At 42.3% G+C, this 23,276-nt stretch overlaps 1 protein-coding gene across 1 annotated transcript; it reads left to right on the top strand.

Annotated features, from left to right (window-relative positions):
- Positions 1 to 360: 360 nt before the first annotated feature.
- On the top strand, positions 361 to 22,892 carry ELOC (elongin C). Its single transcript, XM_079796102.1, has 4 exons — positions 361 to 463; positions 12,829 to 12,882; positions 15,238 to 15,381; positions 22,177 to 22,892. Exons 2-4 carry the CDS (start codon positions 12,879 to 12,881, stop codon positions 22,365 to 22,367), a joined length of 339 nt encoding a protein of 112 aa, XP_079652228.1. The 5' UTR covers positions 361 to 463; positions 12,829 to 12,878; the 3' UTR covers positions 22,368 to 22,892.
- Positions 22,893 to 23,276: the final 384 nt, after the last annotated feature.

Genomic DNA, 23,276 nt, shown 5'->3' with positions numbered 1-23,276 from the left:
CCCAAACACCCACGGACTCGCCGGAGAAACTACAAATCCCAGGATGCAGTGTGCGGCCTCGGACCACGTGCAGGTCTCTGAGCACGCTATCCCTGCGGAAAATGGGTCCGGATCGCCGCTGCATGCTGGGAATCCGAAGACCTAGTATCAGATGGGTTGAGATTTGCCAGTGATTGCTGTTTCCCCCCTACACTAGCCTGGGGTACTGTGGTCCTGGGAGAAGGGAAGCGGGGCGCTGTGCATTTCCTGTGGGCGGAAATAGGCCGCACACTCCCCCGCCTCGCCGGATACTAATCTCCCGCGCGTCGTACAGAGCGTCGGTGAGCCGACGGAAGTGATTCCCCCAACTGCCCCGGAACCCACGGCGGCAGGCTTGTGGGGGTGGGGGGGTGGCCCTGGAGTGGGGGCTGTGGCGGTGCGCGGGGACCTGGCGCGGCGGCTGCGGTGGCTGCGGGACTGACGAGTGAGTCGCGGGCTGGGGAGGGAACGGAGGTCCAGGTCCGCGTGGAGAACGAAGGAGGCTCGTCCCGGGCGCGCTCGCTGCCCCGCTGCCCACCGCTTCCCATTTGGGCGGGGAAGGAACGGAAGCTCCCGACCTGCCGGGGCCTCCTCTGCCCCTGGTTTGGGGGAGGGGAGAAGAGGGTGGCGGGACCTCTCCCGGCGCCGTTCGGTGGGCTCGGGGAAAGGCGAAGGTGGGGCGGCGGCCGGGGAGACGGGGCCTTCTCGGGGCTGAGCGCGGGGCGGGTGGCCTCGGGAGCACGGCAGCTCTGTCGCTTTTTGTTGTGGCGTTCCCCGTGTGCACGGAGGCTCGTCCTGTTCTTGGAGGCAGCCCCTAGCCCGAGGGAAGGGCCCCCGCTCTCTCCAGCTGCGGGAAGTTTTACCTTCTGGGCAGCTCACTGCGCGGTCTCGGCCGGACCCGGTGGGGTGAGGCTGTCGAGCATCTACCTCCCAGTCTTGTCCGAAAGGAGGTGTCTAGTGTCAAGTACAGTGGCCATGGAGTTTCTTCCATGAAACTAAAACCGCATTCGTAACCTATAGCCGTGGAGTCCGTGTCACTAATGCCAGTATTTCTGTTCTGCATCGCCTTCAGAGTAGAAAACAACCGAAATAGCTGGTTATTTTCAAACTGCCAGATTGGCTGTTTAATCCCCCCCAGTAGTTGTTTCCTGTTCTCTTTAGTGGACTAAAACGATAAATCTCTAACCTCCTTTACATTGTCTGACTCATGATGCTGAAACATCACAGTTTACACGTGGATTCATTCATTCTGGAGATAACAATGGCAAGGCAACAACTATGATCCAGTCATCGGGGATATTATTGTTTCTTGCCAGTGGGTTCATACTTAATTTTTAAATGTATTGTAGGAGACTTACTATCTACCACTCCAAAAATATGTATTGTGTATAAATTTATCTCAAATCGAGTATGCCAGTTTCATTACTTTATGGTAGTTTTGTAATATAATTAGGCAGTGACCAGAAGTTAGAATCAGCCTTATATATCAAGTTCTAAAGTAGTATTAGTTTATGTCTTATAAAATGCTGTTTGGGGTTTTTTGGCAGATTTTCCAGTACTAAAAAGTAAACTGAAAGTCTTTGCAGTTACACTGATACGTGCTAATGAATTTTAGCTAACCTGTGCTAAATGTTTACTGTTCTTAAGATCAGAAAAAGCCCAGCCCATTCCGCTGGTGTTTCTCAGTGGTTGGATGTCGGCTGGTCATGGTTGGATTCCCAGTCAGGGCACATGCCTTGGTTGTGGGCTGAGTCCCCAGTGGGGGGCGTGCAGGAGGCAGATGATCCATGATTCTCTATCATCATTGTTTCTCTCTCCCTCTCCCTCTCTGAAGTCAATTAAAAAAAAATTTTTTTTTAAGAAAGAGTATATACAATAAGTAAGCAAATACAGTTTCAGGTGGTGATAAATAAATGTGAAGAAAATATAGGAAGATCAGAGTTAGAACAAGATAGAGTGTCTAGGGTGAGGGTGTCTAATTTTGATAGGCAAGTGAACAAAGAATCTACCCCTCGGAGGAGTTGATGTTTTGCATGAAGACCTCAATGATGAGGAGGATGTGAGGAAAGAAATTTTAAGATAGCAATAACTGCAAAAGCAAAGACCTTAGGAAGTAATGAACTTGACCTGTTAAAATTCTAAGGATGCCAGTGTGGCTGGTGTATAGTGAAGGAAGAGTGATGGGAGATGAGGTCACAGTGATTAACAAGGACTAAAGATGGAACTTGATACTCATTTTTCTGTTTGTAATGAGAAGCTGTGAGAGGATTTTATACAGGGAAGGAACATCTGATTTATGCTTTTGATGACTGGTTGCTGGGTGGAGAATAGACCAGAGTGGAGAAACGTGAGGAAACCAACTCCTAAGGAGGCTTGTTGTGGCAGTGTAACTGGACAATCAATGGGTCTGCTGCCTGTCACTACTTGAGTCAATTAAGCAGATAGGGTTGAGTCATATATGAGCGCTTATTCCAATACTGCCGGCAGTATGGGAGAGCAGCAGGTCATCCACAAAAACCTGCTCCGCAGCCCCCCATAAGCCAGCTGCTTATATGGGGTAGGACAAGGATTATATGGGGAAGTAGGCTATGCAGGCTGGGGTGGGACTCCCTGTTTGGGCAACAAGGTTGTTCATCTTTCCATGATTAATAGGTAGTTCTTGAATGAGAATGGTTCCAAGGTTGACTCCCAGGTCAGAATGTCCTCTCTCTAACCAACACAAGGCAGTCATGGTTAACAGAGCATGATTAATATTTCCCATAACCATAGCTAGTCCCCAATCTTCTGTTTTTGTCCCTAACAGTAGTCCAGTTGAGAAGTGATGGCTTGAACTAGAGATGTAGAATTGTAAGTTAATGAGAAGTATTTGATTTGGAATATAATTTTAAGATGGAGCCAAATGGGTCTTGCCTTCGTGTCTAGGAACCCCCAATTTTTTTCTCTTTTTTGAGAAGTCAGCTGTTTTGCCCAAGCATCTGGGTGAACAGTAGTGCCATTTACTGAAATGAGGGCTTGGGTGGTTGCACTGGTTTCTGAGGAATAAATCAAGAGATCTGTAAAGGATGTACTGAGTTTGATAACCAGTAGACAGCTCAGACTATGTGCAGTAGCCAAGTTGGATTTCCATAATTGTTTCTCAGGGAGGATATCTGGCGAGGGAGATAATCTGGGAGTCAAATTTTATAGGGGATATTTAAACCTTTGGACTGACTGGAGGACATTGAGTAGTGTTAGTGGAGAAGAGGGCAGGTGTGTGGGAGCACTCTAGTCAGAAGAGCCAACAGTGATGGAAACAGAAAAGAATGTGGCATCTGTGATACTAAGGGAAGGAAATGTTTCAGGAAGGAGGCAGCAGTCAACTGTAAAACCCTGCTCCAGTATATATTGATCATGTGATCAAATAAAGTACCGTAGGTCCTCGGGTTACATCGGAGATCCGTTCCTACGGCGCGATGTAACGCGATTTTCGCCGTCAGAACCCACCTACGTCACTCACGTGGAGCACATACACAGCAGTAATGAAGTGAAACAGTAAAAAAAAAAAAAAAAAAATTTAAAGAAAGATAACAATTCCTGACTTTTACTTGTGGTAAATTAATAAAAAACATAAAACACATATGTACATACGTCAAAATGACAGAACTTTTCTTTTTTTATAAATACTGTAAATGGGAGATGGCAACGTAACCCAAGGACTGCCTGTAGTTGAAATTTGATAAGAGCCCTTTGAATGAACTAGTGGGCCAAAAGTGATTAGATTAGGTTAAGGAGAAGTGGATGGTAGTGATGATGTACAGCATTTTCATGTGTTGGAAATAATGATAACCACAAGCCCTGGATAGATGTGCTCAAGTGGAAAGATTAGTCTTAGATAGAAGGATGGTTTCTATTTAATTTTTGAAACAGAAGGGTAGACAGATTATACGGTGTATACATGCAGGTAGGATGAAGGGGGAAAGATAAGGCAGTTGAAGTGATTTTTTTCGTTTTTTGCTGTGTTTTTTTTTTTTCACAGAGGGAGAGAGAAACATCGGTTGCCTCCTACACTCACCCCAACCGGGATTGAACATGCAACCTGGGTGTGTGCCCTGACCAGGAATCGAACCCACCACCTTTTGGTGCACTGAATGACACTCCAACCTACTGAGCCACACCGACCAGGGCTATTTACATTTTCTTGAAGAAACAAGTGGTCAGGCCAGGGAGGAGATGGGTGTTGGAGGTTTCGAGGAAGCTGTAAATTTTCTGAGTAGAAAAGCCATTTTTCTAGGATCAATACAATGCCAAGTTCCTATTTAAGGTATGGGCATGAATTTAAACTTAACCTTTTGCACTCGGATGTCGAGTGTGACTCGACACGGTTAGCATTAAATCCCAAGTAGAATAAAGGAATCGAGAAAAGAGCAAGCGAGTGCAAAGGGTTAAGACCAGCCAAAATGGTTGTCTATTTAGTTGAGACCTGAGCGAGGCAGAAAATTGGGTTTGGTGGAGGGCAGGGAGTTAGGGATATAAGGATAATGAGACATGGGATGAGCAAATAAATATAAAAAAACATATAATTATCTACCATTCTAAATATATACATATAGTGTTTTGTCTTTTCTTTTTTCTTTTATTCATGTTAAAGTAAGAACATTCAAACCTGTAAAGAATTTTTGTGAGTTATTTGAGCCAAACTGTCGACAATTGCTGGGAAGCAAAATCTCAATGTATTGGGATAATGCTCCAGAGAATGGCAGTTTTTTCATCTATTTTTAAACCTTACAATCAAAGGAGGAGGTGGAGGTGGGTTATATGACATCCATTGGTGATAGATTAGCGATGGGGAGAGAGGGGGAGGGAGATCCTCTGGAACTGGATAAAGAAGCCTACATAATAAAAGGCTAAAATGCAAATGACCGAATGGTGGAATGTCCGGTCACTGTGATGCACGCTGACCACCAGGGGGCAGACACTCAATGCAGGAGCTGCCCCCTGGTGGTCAGTGCACTCCCACAGGGGGAGTGCTACTCAGCCAGAAGCTGGGCTCACTGTTGGCGAGCACAGCGGCAGTGGTGGGAGCCTCTCCCGCCTCCGTGGCAATGCTAAGGATGTCCGACCGACAGCTTAGGCCCAGTAAGCCGTTGGTCGGACATCCCCCCAGGGCTCCTGGACTGCGAGAGGGCACAGGCCAGGCTGAGGCACACACCCCCCCCTCCAAGTGCACGAATTTTGTGCACCAGGCCTCTAGTAAAATGATAAACACTTAATTCTTTTACTTAGGTGGGGTACAGGATAGGATAACAATAACAATGAAGGAATTTGTGATATCTGTCCTGGGCCCAGGGCATTTGGTTGTGCCCTGAGGGGTTCAGAAAAAAGGGAAGTGACAAGTTACCCTGACATTTCAATGATACCTTATCTTAGATGCAAAAAGACAATAAGGTCTGTTAAGGTAAAGATTGACCTTGTAGAGCCCTAGCCAGTTTGGCTCAGTGGCTCGAGTGTCTGGCCTGCGAACTGAAGGGTCCCAGGTTCGATTCCAGTCAAAGGCACACGCCCAGGTTGCAGGCTTGAGCCCCAGTAGGAGCCCTGCAGGAGGCAGCTGATCAATGATTCTCTCATTGATGTTTCTATCTCTCTTTCCCTCTCCCTTCCTCTCTGAAATCAATAAAAAATATGTTTTAAATCATTTTATAATGCAAGAATCTATATTTAAGTATATACTATATAGTGCGAATACTTGCTCATACTTTTCAAACCAAAACAAAGGAATTTGGAGATCATCCTCTCAGGGAGATTAGGTAGTTTCCAGGGGTGAAATAGACTCAGTGGAAACACAAGGCTGGAGCCGGAAAGTTCTGTGCTGTGTGGGAGCCCCTCTGCTTAAGAAAGATGGGAAATTGGGAGTTCCAGGCATTTATAGTAGAGAGAGGATGAATTTCCTATGGGTTCAGTCATGAAATGGTAGAGCTGAAGGGAACTTAAAGACGAAATTTAGCCCTTTTTTTTTTTTTTTTTTCATTTAGAAAGTGAAGAAACAGAAATCTTATCACTTAACCTACTTGCGTCTTAAGATAGAAATGCGAAGATACTGAATTAGTTCTAGGAAACATGAAATTCCAGAAATCATATACATACAGAAGGAATACATGTTTCATACACTTGCATTATAATTAACAATTTATGGTAGTGTGCAAAAAATGTGAGATTAATGTTTTGGTTATCATAATTTAATAAAATGTGTCTGTACCCTGAAGTCTTTAAAATTAAATTCTTTCAAACTTAGAATTCATGCCTGGCAGGTGTGGCTCAGTGGTTGAGTGTTGACCTATGAACCAGGAGGTTGTGATTTGATTCCCTGTCGGGGCACCTGCCCTGGTTGGGGGCTCGATTCCTAGGGGGGGACATGCAGGAAGCAGCCGGGTGATTCTCATCATTGATGTTTCTATCTCCCTCCCCTTCTCCCTTCCTCTCTGAAATCAATACAAATATATATTTTTTTAAAAAGAATTAGAATTCATATTGACTTAATTCTATTGTGAAAGATAGAATACTGTCTCCTTCCTTAGTCACTTGCTTCCCTCAGTATAAACCAAAATATTTCAGTAAACTTAAATAGATGTTCCCAGAAAGAACAATTCTTATTGTGGTTGTCTGAAAGTTCCAAGTTTTTTAAGGCCAACATCAAGGAAAAACATAAAAAGAATTTGGTCAAAAGCATAATGCCATTGAATAACTCTTTTGTTGGAACACTCAGGATAATACTATTTATGTCTGTGGCAGGTATATTGTTGTATACGGCTTTACTCTGTTAACATGACCACATAATTACCATTGTGTACTGGACATGTGAGTCATAAAGAGAGCGCCTCCCTGCCTTATGGAAACATAGCTAGTTAGGGTGACAAATATATCTAAAAAGACACACTAATAAAGGCGGCTGTGCAACATTTGTGTCTAATAGTGAAGAAAGCTATTAATTCCCCCGTGTAAGAGAAGATGGGAAAGGGTACTGTTGGCTGAAAGTATTAAGACTATCTGCCCAAGAGTTAAATATAGAAGCATTGTCATAAGTTGAATGGCCAGAATGAAAATTTTAACTCATCCTCAGAGACATGAATTAACACCATAAGCTCATTCTAGGCAGGATATTCTGATGCCTTTTCAAGCCTCTTCAAATAGGCCTAAACATTAGATAATTTTTGGTTAGTGTTAGTTACTTTGTTTTCCAAATTAATCATATTACACATCTTACATAATAAAAAGGTAATATTTAAATTACCATCACTCCGCTACGCCCATGATTGGGCCAGCGGGTGACACAGGGGGCGGGACTCGGGGTGGCTGGGGTGGTGATTGGGCCGGCAGGACGCTGAGCTCGCGTTGCCAGCGGCGACGCGAGCTCAGCGTCTGCGCCATGGCTGTGCTGCGGCACAGACAGGCCTCTGGGGCAGCGAGCCGAGCCGGCGTTTTGGAGGTTTGGAGGCAGCGGGCGGTGGGCGGGCGGCACGGCTCCCCGGGGAGGAGTCTGGCGGCAGTTGGGCCGCAGGAGCACGTGGCGGAGGCCCCAGCCTTCCTGGGCGGGAGGCAAAGGCACCCTGGCCTGGGCTCCAGCCGCAGGAGGACCATGCCCCTGCCCCGCCTCGCCCTAGGGGCCCAGGGACTTCGGAGCTGCCGACCAGCGGACAGACAGCTTACACGTGCATGATTAAATCATGCACTGGGCTTCTAGTAGTTAATAATCATCAAGTTGACTGATCATTGTTCCCTTCATGCACTGCTTGGTTCTACACATTTGTTGCTTTTTAAAAATCAGTTTTAAATTTTAGTTTTCTAGTTATTTAAACTTTTGAACATGTATTTTTATGCATTTATCTGCAGAAAATGAGATTAATAGGCAAGAAGAAGACACTTATTTTACATAATGGCATCAAACTGTACTTATCATTCTAATCTGCTTTTAAAAAATAAACAGTTTATCTTGGCATGGGGAAATAAAGTACAGCATAGGAAATGTAGTTGATAATGTTGTAATAACTGCAAGGTGCCAGGTGGGTACTGGAAATACAGGAGGAGCACTTTGTAAAGTATATGATTGTCTAACTACTATGCTGTATCTCTGAAACTAATCTATATAAAAAAAGCCTAAGTGACCGTTATGGCAGAACGACTGGTCGCTATGATGCGCACTGACCACCAGGGGGCAGACGTTCAACACAGGAGCTGCCCCCTGGTGGTCAGTATGCTCCCATAGGGGGAGCACCACTCAGCCAGAAGCCAGGCTCACGGCTGGCGAGCACAGTGGCATTGGCGGAAGCCTCTCCCGCCTCTGTGACAGCAGTAAGGAGCAGTGAGCAGTAAGGAGCGAGGGGTCCTGGACTGTGAGAGGGATGTCTGCCGAGGGATCCCAGACTGCAAGAGGGCACAGGCCAGACTGAGGGGACACACACACCCCCAGTGCACAAATTTTGTGCACCAGACCTCTAGTCTGTATATATAAAAGCCTAAGCGACTGGAATGACCGGTTGCTATGACGCGTGTTGACCACCAGGCGGCAGACGCTCAATGCAGGAGCTGTCCCTTGGTGGTCAGTTCGCTCCCAAGCCAATCTCCCGCGGTCCGTCCCCCGGCCGGCAGGCCCCAATTGGCCTGCCACCCACCCGCAGCAGTGGCGGCGCAGCAGCGAGGGAAGGGGGGCGGGGGGGAGGCGGGGAAGCACGTGGTTGCGGAGTGCTGATGATGGCAGCGTCGGCATCCAGTGTTCATTCTTTCCAAGCCCAGCCCAGCGACCATCGCCTCCTCTCCTGACAGGGAACCAGAGGTGGATGGCAGCAGACATGGCCCCTTTCCCAGAGGAGCCAAGGGCCGGCTCCCTCCTTGGGGCCGGCAACCAACGTCCCATGCCCTGTCCCTCCCCCCAGCCAGCAGGCCCCGATCAGTTGGCTGCCTACAGCAGTGGCAGTGAGGGAAGGAGGAAGGGGGAGGCAGGGAACCACGCAATGCCAGGGCGCCGATGATGGTGGCATCAGCATCTGGCATCCATTCCTTCCACACCTGGCCTGGCTACCATCACCTCCTCACTGGCTAGGCCTAGGGACCCCATCTGTGCACGAATTTTGTGCATTGGGCCTCTAGTACAAAATAATGTTGAGCCTGGCCAGAGTTGCTCAGTTGGTTGAGCTTTGTCCTGTGCACTGAAAGGTTGTTGGTTCAGTCCCAGTCAGGGATCGCAACCAATTGATGTTTTTCTCCTACATCTATCTATCTCTCTCTCTCTCTCTCTCTCTCTCTCTCTCACAGCAAGTCCTTGGATGAGGGTTTAATAATAATAATGAATGTAAACTGTAATTGATAGATAAGATTTTTTAAAAGTTTTTCTTGGTATTTCTATGACATTACAAATATAGATTAAACTTTTTCCTTTTTATTATCCCATAATCCTATATAATTACCGGTCACTATGACGTGCACTGACCACCAGGGGGGCAGACACTCAATGAAGGAGCTGGCCCCTGGTGGTCAGTGCGCTCCCACAGAGGGAGCACTGCTCAGCCACAAGCCAGGCTGACTGCTGCAAGCACGGCAGTGGTGGCAGGAGCCTCTCCCACCTCCATGGCAATGGTAAGGCTATCCAGCTGCAGCTTAAGCTGTCAGTCGGACATTCCCCGAGGGCTCCTGGGCTGCCAGAGGGATGTCTGACTGCCAGCTTAGGCACGATCCCCCAGGGAGCGACCTAAGCCGGCAGGTGGGCATCCCCCAAGGGGTCGCAGGCTGGGAGAGAGCACAGGCTGGGCTGAGGGAGCCCCAGAATACACTAACTTTCATACACCGGCCCTCTAGTATTTTATAAGTATAGATACACTGTTTTTATTTAGCTCATTCCTTAATTGGTGAACCTGTAAGGGTATTTTCAGTTTTTCCTTTGTACACATCCTATCCTATGCAAATTGACCCTAACAGTGGAATAACCAGATCAGCCACTTGATGAAGCGCACTGACCACCTTTTGGTACCTTTCCCCTACCGGCAGGCTCCCATCACCCAATGGCAAAAGGGAACCAGGAATGGGTGGCGGGGGACACGGGCAGCCCCAGGCCAAGGCCCCGCCCCGCCGGTCGCCCCACACCGAGGGCAACCTGCGGCGGGGGTGGGGTCGACTAGTGGGTGGGAATGTAATACTCTCAGTCCCTCCCCGAGGCCTCCCTCCCCCAGGCCGGCAGGCTTGGATCACCAGATGGCGAACAGGGAACCAGGTTTGGTTGGGGACGGAGCCCCCTGCGGGCAGCCGGGGAAGATGGCCCTGATCGCAGGCCAGGCCTAGGGACCGTACCCACGCATGAATTTTGTGTGTCAGGCCTCTAGTATTATAATAAAGAGCCTATACACAGGATGCTGGGTTTCTCTAAAGTAGATACCGGGAAGAATTGCTACCCTCCTGATGGACGATTCTGCTGCTGTCTTCCAAAACTAGTGTGTCATTTATTTGGTATCACCCATTTCCCCTCCCCTCAACACTCATACTTAGCAAGTTTGAATATTTAAGTTTGCATTTTACTGCTTACCATGAAGATGGAGCATTTTTTCACACATCTGTGAACCATTTGTTTTTGTTTTTTCAGCTATTTTTCCAGCGTGGTGTTTTTACATTTGGTACTTTAACCTGCAGTTTATTTTGAGAGTGATAGCAGACAGACATCTAACATTTTTCCAAGTAAATATCCAATGTAAAAAAGAAAAAGGAAAAAATATATAAACAGTAGATTTAATATCAGCTGTTTAATAAATAACAGCTGTTGCTATAATATTTAAATTACTACTTAAATAATCCAAGCAAATTAACTGAAAAACTATTAGAACTATTAGGACAGTTCTGCAAAGATGGATACAAGATCAACTGAATGAATTTAGACGCTTTTCTTTAAAACACCAGCAATAGCCTTTCCAAAAGTATAATAGGGAAAAGGACCCCATTCATAATAGAAACTATACCAAAAAATAGACCTCACAATAAATGTGTAATAACAAAAAGGGGATTGCCCAACCATTGAGCAAAACATGTTTATCAGGTAATTCTCTATAGGTAATTTCTGGTGTAAGTCAAAATTTCCTCACACTTCAAATATTTTTAGCTCCTAGCTAAGAATTAAGATTTGCTCATAATTCTTATTGTTGATATACTCCTTTATTTGTTAGTGATAGGGAGCCTTCCTCCCCCTTTAACCCTTGTATAAATGCTGGAATTTATTTACTATATTAAGAAGTCTGGAGAAACTGTTGCTACCCAAAGGGCTTCTATGATGTCACTTTACATGGTTGCCTAGCTATTGCTAGTTAAGTAAACATTCTAGATATTTTTCTCTGAAAATTTTCCAGATAGCAAAGTTAGCACTTGAAATTCTTGGTCTAGCTTTTCTAGCATTTTGTCCTTTTTTATATTTTTTGTTTGTTTGTTTTTTAGGAGAATGATTACAAAGCAGTATGAACAGAAGAAAATAATGACTAATTTTTAATTGTCTACTATTATTATAATAAAATGACATAGTACTGTATTTTAATTTAGAGAATGCAGCACAGCTCTCAGCAGTAGTGGCTGTTTTAACTGGAGCCATCATGCTTTACCATGGCAGTATGGAATAGTGGAAGGGAGTGTGGGCTCTTGAGCCTGCCTACCTAGGTTTAAATCCTGAGGCTGCCACTGAAGCTGTAGAATCCTTGAGCAAGTAGCAGCCTCTGAGTGTTTCCTCGTCTTTAAAATGGGAACAATAATTCTTTTGTGAAAATGTTGGTTTAAAATAAGACAATGTATATATGATATTTAATGCAATGTTTACCACTTACCAGGCCCTCAAATTCTTGGTAGTAATGCTACATTGCCTCCATTAGAAACGGTACTTTAAATATCTCCCTCCGTGCTTAGCCAGTGTTCTAACAGGTGATTTCTGCTTTACTCCATCTTTACCTGGAACGAGTCATTTATCCTCTCTATACAGCAGGGTAACCGTTTTTTAAGGTGAGGATGACATAAGTTATCTCCAAGTTTCTTTCTTGCTCTAAAATGTGACTTATTTTCTTGACCCTCCCCTTAAGGCTAGAATTAAAGTATTAGCCAGAAATTTCTTAGAGGAAAGGATAATGAGGATATGCTGTTTTCCTAATAGTCACATAAAAATAATACTGGTATTAATAAAATCCTTCTTTGAAGCAATGCTGTTAAAATACAAATTACTGAAAACATGAGCCCTTTTTATTTAGCAATCACCATTTGTAAAATTTAAGATTTCTCAAAAAAGTATAAATTTTTACCACTCTTCTGTTAAATTACAGATTTTTGGCAGCCTATATGCAGAAGGGATAAAACAGATATAGATGTGAACATTTACATAAGAAGCGAGCAAGCTTTACCTTTTTTCTTCTCATGAAAGCTGCTTCATGTCCTTGGATTTATCGTGTTGTCATTCATTCAGCAAATATTTTAGTGTCTACCAGAATCAAGTAGATGTAATATATATATGAAGATGATTAAGGCCAAGGATCTCTTTCAAGTTCAGTTTAGGTCCTAATGAATAGCATCTGTATTTTTAAATCTTTCAGAATAGTTGCCTTAAAGGAAAAAAAAGAAAGAAAGAAACAAGTCCGTATTTCGACTTTATTGTCCCGGAGGTGATCATCTTTTCTCAGATGTTCAGAAACTTGATACTGTTCCACAGTGTGGTGGCTAGAAAATTCCTGCTTAGCAGAGAGAAAGAGAGAGTCCTTAAACTTGTAACACCAAGGACATATTAAATAATGGTGAAAAACATGTCTTAATATGGCTTTGTTATATTTTCAGGAAACTACTAAACTTCCTGTGGAAGCGAAGTAGAATTTCATAAGGACATAATGGGTAAGTTTCATAAGAAAATAACGGGTATTTCAACTAGTAGAAGCTGGTTTTCCCACTCAAAGATAGGCCTTCAATGTCAGTGAATGCAAATGCAAGTTAGAAAGTGGTCAAAGTAGTTGTTTAATTCAACGACCTATGTTTACTGTACAATCTTGAAAGACAGATCAGTACCGTTGTTGTACCCAATAAAATTTGTGATTCCTAGTAATTTACCTTAAGATATTAGAAACTTTTCCAACAGACATAAAATGGTTTAGCTTGCAAAAAAATACTAGAAGTATAAATTTAAATAATTGATAATTATTTGTATTTTTGTTCTCAGAAATTGGCAAAACTGCTGAGAACCTGTATGCTTAGATAGTCCATAACTTAGAAGTTACTTGCATCTTTACGAGTCCCCCAGCCTTTTGTTATGAAAAATTGTAAGAATAATACACCACCTAGCCTTTACCAGTTTTTACTGTTTTGCCACATTTGCTTTCTCTGTGTGTGTGTGGGTGTTTATATATACATATATACATAAGTACATACACACATAAACATAAAAATGCTTCCTTATCTATCATTTAAGATTTAGTTGTACACACCTAAATACATCAGCATGTGTTCAGTTCATATTCAAAGTTTTTCAGTTGTTTCAATAGTGTTCTTTATAACAGGTTTATTATTTTAAATCCAGAATCTAATCAGGAAACACTTATTGCATTAATTTGTCTATTTAGTCTCCTTTTTAATTTTTTAATACATATATGTTTTTATTGTTGATAGTATTACAGATGTCTCCTATTTCACTCCCGTTAGCCCCCTCCTCTAGTCTCCTTTAAACAGTTCCCTACCTGGCTATCCTGGGGTGAGGAGTGAAATCTTCCAAGGCATTTTTAAATTTAGATTTGTCTCAGTGTTTTCTCCTATTATATTCAGAGTAAACACTTTGGGCAGCAGTAGTACATAAGTGATTTTGATATTTATTAATGCTAATTTTAGGGATTTCTAAATTAACTATTAAGAAATAAATGAGTGGCCCTGGTTGGTATGTTCAGTGGTTAGAGCATTGGCCCTCATCCAAAGGTTACAGGTTCAATCCCCAGCCCTGGCCGGGGCCAGGTGTGTTCGGGAGGCAACCAGTCATTGTGTCTCACATTGATACTTTTTTCCCTCTCTCTCTCTCTCTCTCTCTCTCTCTCTCTCTCTCTCTCTTTCTCTTTCTCTCTCTTTCTCTTTCTCTCTCCCTCCCTCCCTCCCTCCCTCCCTCCCCTCCTTCCTTCCACTCTCTAAGAAAAAATATCCTCACCTGAGTAAAAAAAAGAAATAAATGAATAAATGTGTGTTAGTACCTGAACATTACTTCAGCCTCATCCTATGTACTTCTCTCTAGGGCTCCCTAAATTGTTAGAATAAGCCATAAGAAACTTTCAGGTATTGGTAACCATAAATATTAAAATTCTGTCAGTATAATAATGTGAGAGTTATATATGTGAGAAAGATATTAAAGGAATATGTAAATATATATACTTCCCAGAAAGTTATATTTATCCAGCCACTGTGCTGAAGCCAGTATGGCGTCAGTGGGGGTAGATGATAGCAAGTGACATCTACACACTCTTATCTCCTCACCTCTACTTTCAGTGTTTAAAGATTGAATTTGTCTGTATTTATTACTTTCATTGTGTAATAATTTAAACTGAGCAATAAAATATTTTGATAATTATTTTCGTGGATCAAGAATAAAATCCTAAGTAAAGGAAGCCCTAACATTTAGAATTTGGGCTTGTCAGCAGTTGAGCTCACATGGCATATAAACATTCATTCATTCATTAGCACACTATGCATTTCATTTTTAAGATAAGTATTTCAGGTGATAGAATTAAAGTTTTACCTTTTTTAAAATTGATTTTTAGAAATAGAGGAGGGGAGGTGGGAGAAAGAGAAACATCAATGTGAGAGCACATCTATCGGCTGCCTCCTACATGCCCCCTACTGGGGATGGAGTCCCCAGTGCATGGGACGACGCACAACCAACTGAGCCACACCAGCCAGGGCTAAAATTTTACTATATGAATATTTTGTTTTAGTCTTCAAATTTGAATTTGCTGCTGTGTTCACAAAAATATTATTAATACTTCCTTGAAAAATAGTGGTAAATTTTCACCCAAAGTAACATCCTGGAATGTAGTTATTGTGACATTGGAAAATGTGTAGAGGATAATAAACAAGAAGCTTAAAATCTTTAAAATCTTGGTAGCTATTACCCACGAGAAATCTTTCTGGTCTGAGTTCCTCAAATATTAACCTTGGTAAACCTGTTTATTGTTCATAAATTTTGTGATTCAAAAGTCATCTTACTACTTTATTTAGATGGAGAAGAGAAAACCTATGGTGGCTGTGAAGGCCCTGATGCCATGTATGTCAAATTGATATCTTCAGATGGTCATGAATTTATTGTAAAAAGAGAACATGCATTAACATCAGGAACAATAAAAGCCATGTTGAGTGGCCCAGGTAGGAACATTTTCTTTATTTTCTCTTCATATATCTTCACTTCTAATGTTTGATGAATGTTTTAAATGACTCATAACATTTAAAAGAGACATTAACTATTTGAACACCGCATGATTATGTTGCATTGGGGAAAAGTTGGTTTCTGCCATACCCTATTTTTAATTAGTTACCCTCGTTTCAATAAGAGCCAGTTGGTTACTTGGAAATAGGAAGGATCGTTTTCCTAGGTTAGTTTCCATGGTCAGCTTCTTCTACATAGGCCTCTGGTGATTTGTGCTCCTGCTTCTAAACTTTATCTATAGAAGGTACCACCTCCAAATATCTATTCTTAACATTTTCTCTGAGGTAATTTTTCTTGGGGTTTGGAATTTCTGGAACATATGGTGACTTCTATGTTTAACTTTTGGAGGAAATGCCAAACTTTGCACAGTGGCTAAACCACTTTACATTCCTACCAGCAGTGTATGAGGGTTCCTTATGTGGTTTTCTCCACATCCTCACTGACACTTCATTTGCAATTTTTTTATTCTAGCCATCCTAATGGGTACCAGTAGTGTGTCATTGTGGTTTTGATTAGCATTTCCCTAGTGACTAATGATGTTGACTATCTCTTCATGTGCTTGCTGGTTATTTGTGTATCCTCTGGAGAAATGTCTCTTCAAGTCTGTTGCCGACTTTTTAATTGGGTTGTTTGTCTTTTCTGTTGTTGAGTTGTAAGAGTTCTTTATAAATTTTGGACACTAGATTCTTATCAGATACATGATTTAATATTTTCTCCCATTCTGTAGGTTGTCTTTTTCTTAGTAGTATCTTTTATTCTTTTCTTTAAAAAAAAATACATGTTTTCTTAGAAATACTTTTTTTTAATGTATTTTTTTTATTGATTTCAGAGAGGAAGGGAGAGAGAAAGACATCAATGATGAGAATCATTGATTGGCTGCCTCCTGCACACGCCCCACCACCACCACCACCAGGGAACAAGCCTGCAACCCAGGCATGTGCCCCTGACCGGAATCCAACCCAGGACCCTTCAGTCCACAGGCCAATGCTCTATCCATGGAGCCAAACCAGCTAGGGCTTTAAATATATTTTTGTTGATTTCAGAGAGGGAGAGAGATATAGAATCCTCAATGATGATAGAGAATCATTGATCAGCTGCCTCCTGCACGCCCCACACTGGGGATCTAGCCCACAACCCAGGCCCGTGCCCTGACTGGGAATCAAACCGTGACCTCCTGGTTCGTAGATTGACGCTCAACCACTGAACCACGCTAGCCGGTCCTTAGTTGTATCTTTTGATGAACAAAAGTTTTTTATGTTGATGAAGCCCAATTTATCTCTTATCCCATTGCTGTTTTTGGAGGCCTGTCTAAAAACCCATTGCCAAATCCAGTGTCATGAAGATTTACCCCTATGTTTTCTTACAAGAGTTCTGTGGTTTTAGCTCTTGTAATTAGGTTTTTTTATTTTAAGTTAATTTTTGTGCATGACATGAGGTAATAATTTAATTTTATCTTTTGCATGTGGATGTACCAGGACCATTTGTTGAAGAGACTATTCTTTTTTTTTAATATGTTTTTATTAATTTTAGAGAGGAAGAAAGAGGGAGAGAGAGAGAGAAAAAAATCAGTGATGAGAGAATAATTGATCGGCTGCCTCTATCCATTGATCCAAACCGACTAGGGCAAGAGAGACTATTCTTTACCCTATTGAATGGTCTTGGCACCCTTGTTGAGAATCAGTTGATCACAGATGTGCGGGACTCTTAATTTCTGGACTCTTAATTCTCTTCCATTGTGCTATATATCTGTCCTTATCTCAGTACCAAACTGTTTTTTGGGGGGTTCGGGGGGTTGTTGCTAATCCTTACCTGAGGATATTTTTTCCATTGCTTTTCAAAGAGAGTGGAAGGGAGGGAGGGGGGAGAAAGGAAAACATCGATGTGAGAGAGACACATTGATTGATTGCCTCCCACATGCGCCCAACCGAGGGCAGGGAGCAAACCTACAACTCAGGTACGCGCCCTTGACCCTTCGGTGCAGGGGCCAATGCTCTAACCATGCTCAGGGCTAGTACCAGACTGTTTTGATTTACTGTAGTAAGTTTTGAAATTGAGAAAGGTGAGGCCTCTAACTTTTTTTCAAGATTGTTTTGGCTATTTGGGGTCCCTTGGAATTCCCTTTCTATATTTTTTTACTATGGAAACTTAAAAACTACATGGAAGTAGAGACTAATACACTTCCATGTACACAGCGTCAGTAGTTTACCAACATTTTGCCAATCTTGTTTCAACTCTTATTCTCACTTTTTAAAGAGTATTTCAAGCAAATCCCTGACATTGTCATTTCCCTCATAAAATCTTTATAGTCCCCCTTTGTTCCAGACCATCAGTTTTACAAAGAAACAAGGTTATTTATATAATGTCCACATCCTGATTAGACTTACTGTTTCAGCTTGTAAACTCATAATTAGAACATCAGAGGCTTGCTTAGAATCTGGTTCATTTTACTGGGCAAGAATACTTCATAGGTAGCACTATTGTATCCTATTGTAACACATCTTTTAGCAATGTCAAGATTGATTAGTGGTTCTAGGGTTATCAATCTAATTCATCCATGAACAGGCCCCCCCAGTCAGACTTTCATATAATGGTTTTAGCATTTATTGTGATTATTGCTGAGATATATACTTCATTTGAAATTACAAAACAGTGATTTCCTAATTGTGTAGTTTCTTCTGCATTTATTAGTTAGAATTCTCTTTTAAAGAACTGGTTATTCTGAAATACAGTCTGTACAGGAAAGAAAAGGTTAAATGCCTAATTTTTTTCCCCTTTATAATTTTGCAGTGTAATGAATTGCTTCTCCAGCATCCTCCAATAGCAAAGAGTGTTGGGGGCTTTGTTTTTTGTTTTTGCATATCATTATCAGCTCCTGACTTTATATATATAGTACTTTTACATCTGGCAGTCATTCTTATTGGTGCTCAAGCACTCCATTTTTATGACAGAAGGACCCACGTCATATTGGTTTCTGTGTCCTTTTGATATGGCTCCATTGGTCTTGGATAGCTACTACTTTCTGTAATACTGAGATTTCTCAGGCTCATTTTGCATGTTATTCCGTTAATCCTGAGAATGGCCATTTTTCCAAGAGCCCCTATTTCTTCTAATGAGAAATGATAGTTAGGGACCCCAGTCTGTGCACTAGCAGGAATCGTTGCTCCTGGCTTGAATTGCTTTAGACTTCTGTTGGACAGAGCTAGGATGTACTTTGGGGGGGAGATCACAAATGTCAAGAAAATTTTAAAAATTAAAATTAGAGGAATTTTGCTTGTTGTAAGCTTGACTCCTTTACTTTAATAAGAAGAGCTTTATCTTGAAGATCAAACTTTCAGCCCAAAACTAATGTTTGCATAAAGAGGAATGGAGTGCTGATACATGCCATAACATGGATGCACCTTCTAAACATTATGATAAGTGAAAGAAGCCAGTCACAAAAGGTCGCATATTTTGTTTTTGTTTTGTTTTGTTTTGTTTGTTTTTTTAAATTTCTTTATTGATTAAGGTGTCACATATTTGTCCTCATCCCCCCATTCCCATCCCACACCCCTCCCCATGGATGCCCCAACCCCCTGTTGAACTTAACCATTGGTTAGGCTCTTATGCATGCACACAAGACCTTTGGTTGATCTCTCCCTTCTCCCCCCACCCTCCCCTATCCTCCCTCTGAGGCCCGACAGTCCAATCGATGCCTCCTTGTTTCTGGTTCTGTTCTTGTTCATCAGTCCATGTTGTTCATCATTTCCCCTAGATGAGTGAAATCATGTGTCTCTAGAGATATATTTATAAGAATTGAATGTGCGACGAGCAATAATAGTTATGCTGACAGGCAAATGAATCAGTCTCTAGTGAGTTTCTTTCTGGACCAACCGTTCTTTTGAGACCCAATATCAATGTCCACCAGTTCCTTATGAGTACATGTTGGCACTGACCCCTCAGCTCTGGATGGTGGACAAATGGTGGTAATGCAGGTCCGACTCCCTCTGGTTTGTTCTCGGCCGGACCCAGGGGCACGGCTTCACCCGGATCCAGGGGCCCACGGCCTCACCCGGACCCGGGGCCAGGCTCACCCGGATCCAGGGGCCCACGGCCTCACCCGGACCCGGGGCCAGGCTCACCCGGATCCAGGGGCCCGCGGCCTCACCCGGACCCGGGGCCAGGCTCACCCGGATCCAGGGGCCCGCGGCCTCACCCGGACCCGGGACCCAGGCTCACCCGGATCCAGGGGCCCGCGGCCTCACCCGGACCCGGGACCCAGGCTCACCCGGATCCAGGGGCCCGCGGCCTCACCCGGACCCGGGACCCAGGCTCACCCGGATCCAGGGGCCCGCGGCCTCACCCGGACCCGGGACCCAGGCTCACCCGGATCCAGGGGCCCGCGGCCTCACCCGGACCCGGGACCCAGGCTCACCCGGATCCAGGGGCCCGCGGCCTCACCCGGACCCGGGACAAAGTCGCATATTTTTTAATTCCATTTGTATGAAATATCTAGAGTAGATAAATCCATAAAGATAGAAAGTAGATTGGTGTGATAGAAAATAGAGGTTGGGGTAGGGAAATGGGGAGTAATTGCTTAAAGGTTACAGGATTATATTTGGGGTTGATAAAAAATGTTTTGAAACAAGATAGGGTGCTTACACAAAATTGTGAATGTAAACTGAATTGTACACTTTCTTTAAATGGTTAAGTTTGTGATGTGAATTTCACCTCAAAAAAACACACTAAATGTTTGTCTAGTCTCAAATAAGGGCCTATTGGTAATGTTTCATACATATATTCAAGAAAGAAACGTTTTTATTATTGGCAAACCAAGTTACCTATAGCTATGAATTATTTTGCTGAATCCTGCTCTTCTTTCTTCCCACCTCCCAACTAACATGCAATTAGAAATCCTTTAAAAATACTACATTCTCAGAAAGTATATTTTTTCTGCCTTTTGTATTTAGGTCATAGTGCTAGTGCTAGTGCTTGACTGCTAAGAAAATATTTTTGGTTGTTGTTATTTTTTTTAATATGTATTTATTGATTTTAGAGAGGATGGGGGGGAGAGAGAGAGAATTGTCGAAGTGAAAGAGAAACATGGACCTATTGCCTCCCGTACGCACTCCAACAGGATCGAACCCAAAACCTAGGTGTGTGCCCTGACCGGGAATCAAACCGATGACCTTTTAGTGCACAGGCGACACTCAGTCAACTGAGCCACACTGGCCTGGGCTAAGAATATATTTTATCCCTATAATAAAAGCTAAATGATAAATTTCTTTATATGACTAAAGAAATTTTGAGAGATCACTACAAATTGTTTCTTAAGAGTTATTAAATAAGATCTCATTAATGTGATTTTATTTTTTAAAACTAAAGGGGAAAACAGTACATTTTCTTTCCTGAAAAGGTTTTTAAAATAGTATGTCACCTATTTATTTTTACATGGCAATTCAATATAGCACAGGGCTCCTAATGGTCCATGAAGACTTGATTCCTACTTACCCTTCAGTAATCCCAACATCAAGATTCTTTGGAAAAGCTCCAAGGTGTCCAGACTTCCAGAAGAGAATCACAATTTTAAAATTCAGTCTTGATGAATCTCAAATGCTATCTTAATAAAGATCTTTTTATGTTTATACTCAAAAGTCAGAGTTAGATACTTGCTTGATGCTAGTTGGATTTATTTAATGTCATAATACTTTGCTAGGGCTGCCATAGACCCACCCTGGCCTGTGTGGCTCAGCTGGTGTGGCTGCACTGAGAGATTGCCAGTTTGATTCCCAGTCAGGGCACATGCTAGTGTTTTAGGCTTCATCCTTGATAGGGGACCATGCAGGAGGCAGCTGATCCATGTTGCATTCTCACATTGATGTTTTTCTCCCTCTCCCTTTCTCTCTCTAAAATCAATAAATAAAAATTTTAAAAGGTACCATAGACTGGGTGATGTAAACAACAGAAATTTATTTTGCATGGTCCTAGAGCAGTGGTCGGCAAACTCATTAGTCAACAGAGCAGCAAACCACGGCTCGCGAGCCGCATGTGGCTCGCAAGCCGCAGTTTGCCGACCACTGTCCTAGAGGGTAGAAATTCAAGATCATGGTGTCAGCAGCATTGATTTCTTCTGAGATGGCCTTCTCCCTCTGTGTTCACATTGTCTTCCCTCCGTGTCTGTGACCTAATCCCCTCTTTTTATTTTCTTTTTTTTTAATATATTTTTATTGATTTCAGAGAGGAGGGGAGAGGGAGAAAGAGATAGAAATGTTAGTGATGAGAAAGAATCATTGATTGGCTGCCTCCTGCATGCCCCACACTGGGGATCGAGCCCGAAACCCGGGCATGTGTCCTGACCAGGAATCGAATTGTGATCTCCTGGTTCATAGGTCAACGCTCAACCACTGAGCCACTCTGGCCGGGCCCTAATCCCCTCTTCTAAGGCTACCAGTCACATGATTAGAGCCCATCCTAATAACTCCTGTTTTGCTTTAATTACCTCTTTAAAGACCCTGTCTCCATGCTCACTTTGGCAGTACGTATACTAAAATTGGAACGATAGCATGGCTCCTGTGCAAGGATGAAATGCTAATTTGTGAAGCATTCCATATTTAAAATGCTTCCTGAACAGGAGGGGGGAAAAAACACCCGTCTCCAAATACAGTTACATTTGAAGTGCTGGGGGGTAAGGACTTCCACATAAGAATTTTGGAGGAACACACGTCAGCACATAACATGCCTTTTTTTTTCTTTTATAGGTCAGTTTGCTGAGAACGAAACTAATGAAGTCAATTTTAGAGAGATCCCTTCACATGTGCTATCAAAAGTGTGCATGTATTTTACTTACAAGGTTCGCTACACTAACAGCTCCACGGAGATTCCTGAATTCCCAATTGCACCTGAAATTGCACTGGAACTGCTGATGGCTGCGAACTTCCTAGATTGTTAAATAAAGTAAATTATAATAAACTGTTAACTTTTTTCAGTATTTAATACCTGTAGTTCAGTTAGTAATTTTTTCATATATAGCATGTTGCCTGTGTGCGATTGAACTTTAAAGTTCATTGCAAAGCAGACTATCGTCTCTTCTTTTGCATAGCACAGTTGAAATTTGTTTGCTACATCAACAGATTAAGGACATTTTCACAAATATGCCAGTTGCTAGCTAGTTTTGCCTTACCCTTTGGGTGTGATTTTTAAAATTAGAGTGGTGGCAATATAGTAAATGCTGAAATTTAGTCATAAATGAACATATTCTACAGGTAAATATTGGGCTATGTATTTTTATGTTTTTAGTGGTTTTTTTTTTAACCTATTCTGATCTTATAGCCATCATTACCATTATTAGAATTATGCAAATAATTGCATTATAAACATGTTTATAACTTAGCCAAATGTTGATTTTTATAACTCAAAGACATGAGTTGAAATTTCTTATGTGTCTTTTGATAAACTGCAGTATTGTTTAAGTGTATCTTGTCTTTTTGTTCATTGCTACAATTTAAGAACTTTATTTAAAAGCAATTTGGAAGATTACTTGGTACGGCTGTTGGAACAGTGACCTTTTGAACTGTAGCCACATGGTCAATAAGTAAAGTACATGACCTTGATTTCATGTGTACTGTGCATTTTGGCCAATCCAAAGTACTGTATTTTCATTGACTATAAAGCTTCCTTTGCAATATTCATTCTTCTTACATAGTCCCTTGTTGTGATTATACTTCTGGTTATTTAAATGTTTTAAAAGACTCACTATGAACTTTACCCACATCTTAAAAGCTAGACTTTTCTGAACAATTCCAGTCTTCCTGCATCCAACTGAAATGTTATAAAATATGACAAACATGTGGACAGATAC

The sequence above is a fragment of the Cnephaeus nilssonii genome (genome assembly GCF_951640355.1).
Source record: "Cnephaeus nilssonii genome assembly, chromosome: 18".
In the NCBI taxonomy this organism is placed as follows: Eukaryota; Metazoa; Chordata; class Mammalia; order Chiroptera; family Vespertilionidae; genus Cnephaeus; species Cnephaeus nilssonii.
This window is presented reverse-complemented; position numbering and strand designations above follow the sequence as displayed.

Excerpts from the sequence above, each read along its gene's own strand:
- ELOC (XM_079796102.1), top strand. Across the intron at positions 15,382-22,176 it reads AGCCATGTTGAGTGGCCCAG|GTCAGTTTGCTGAGAACGAA; the intron begins GTAGGAACATTT and ends TTTCTTTTATAG.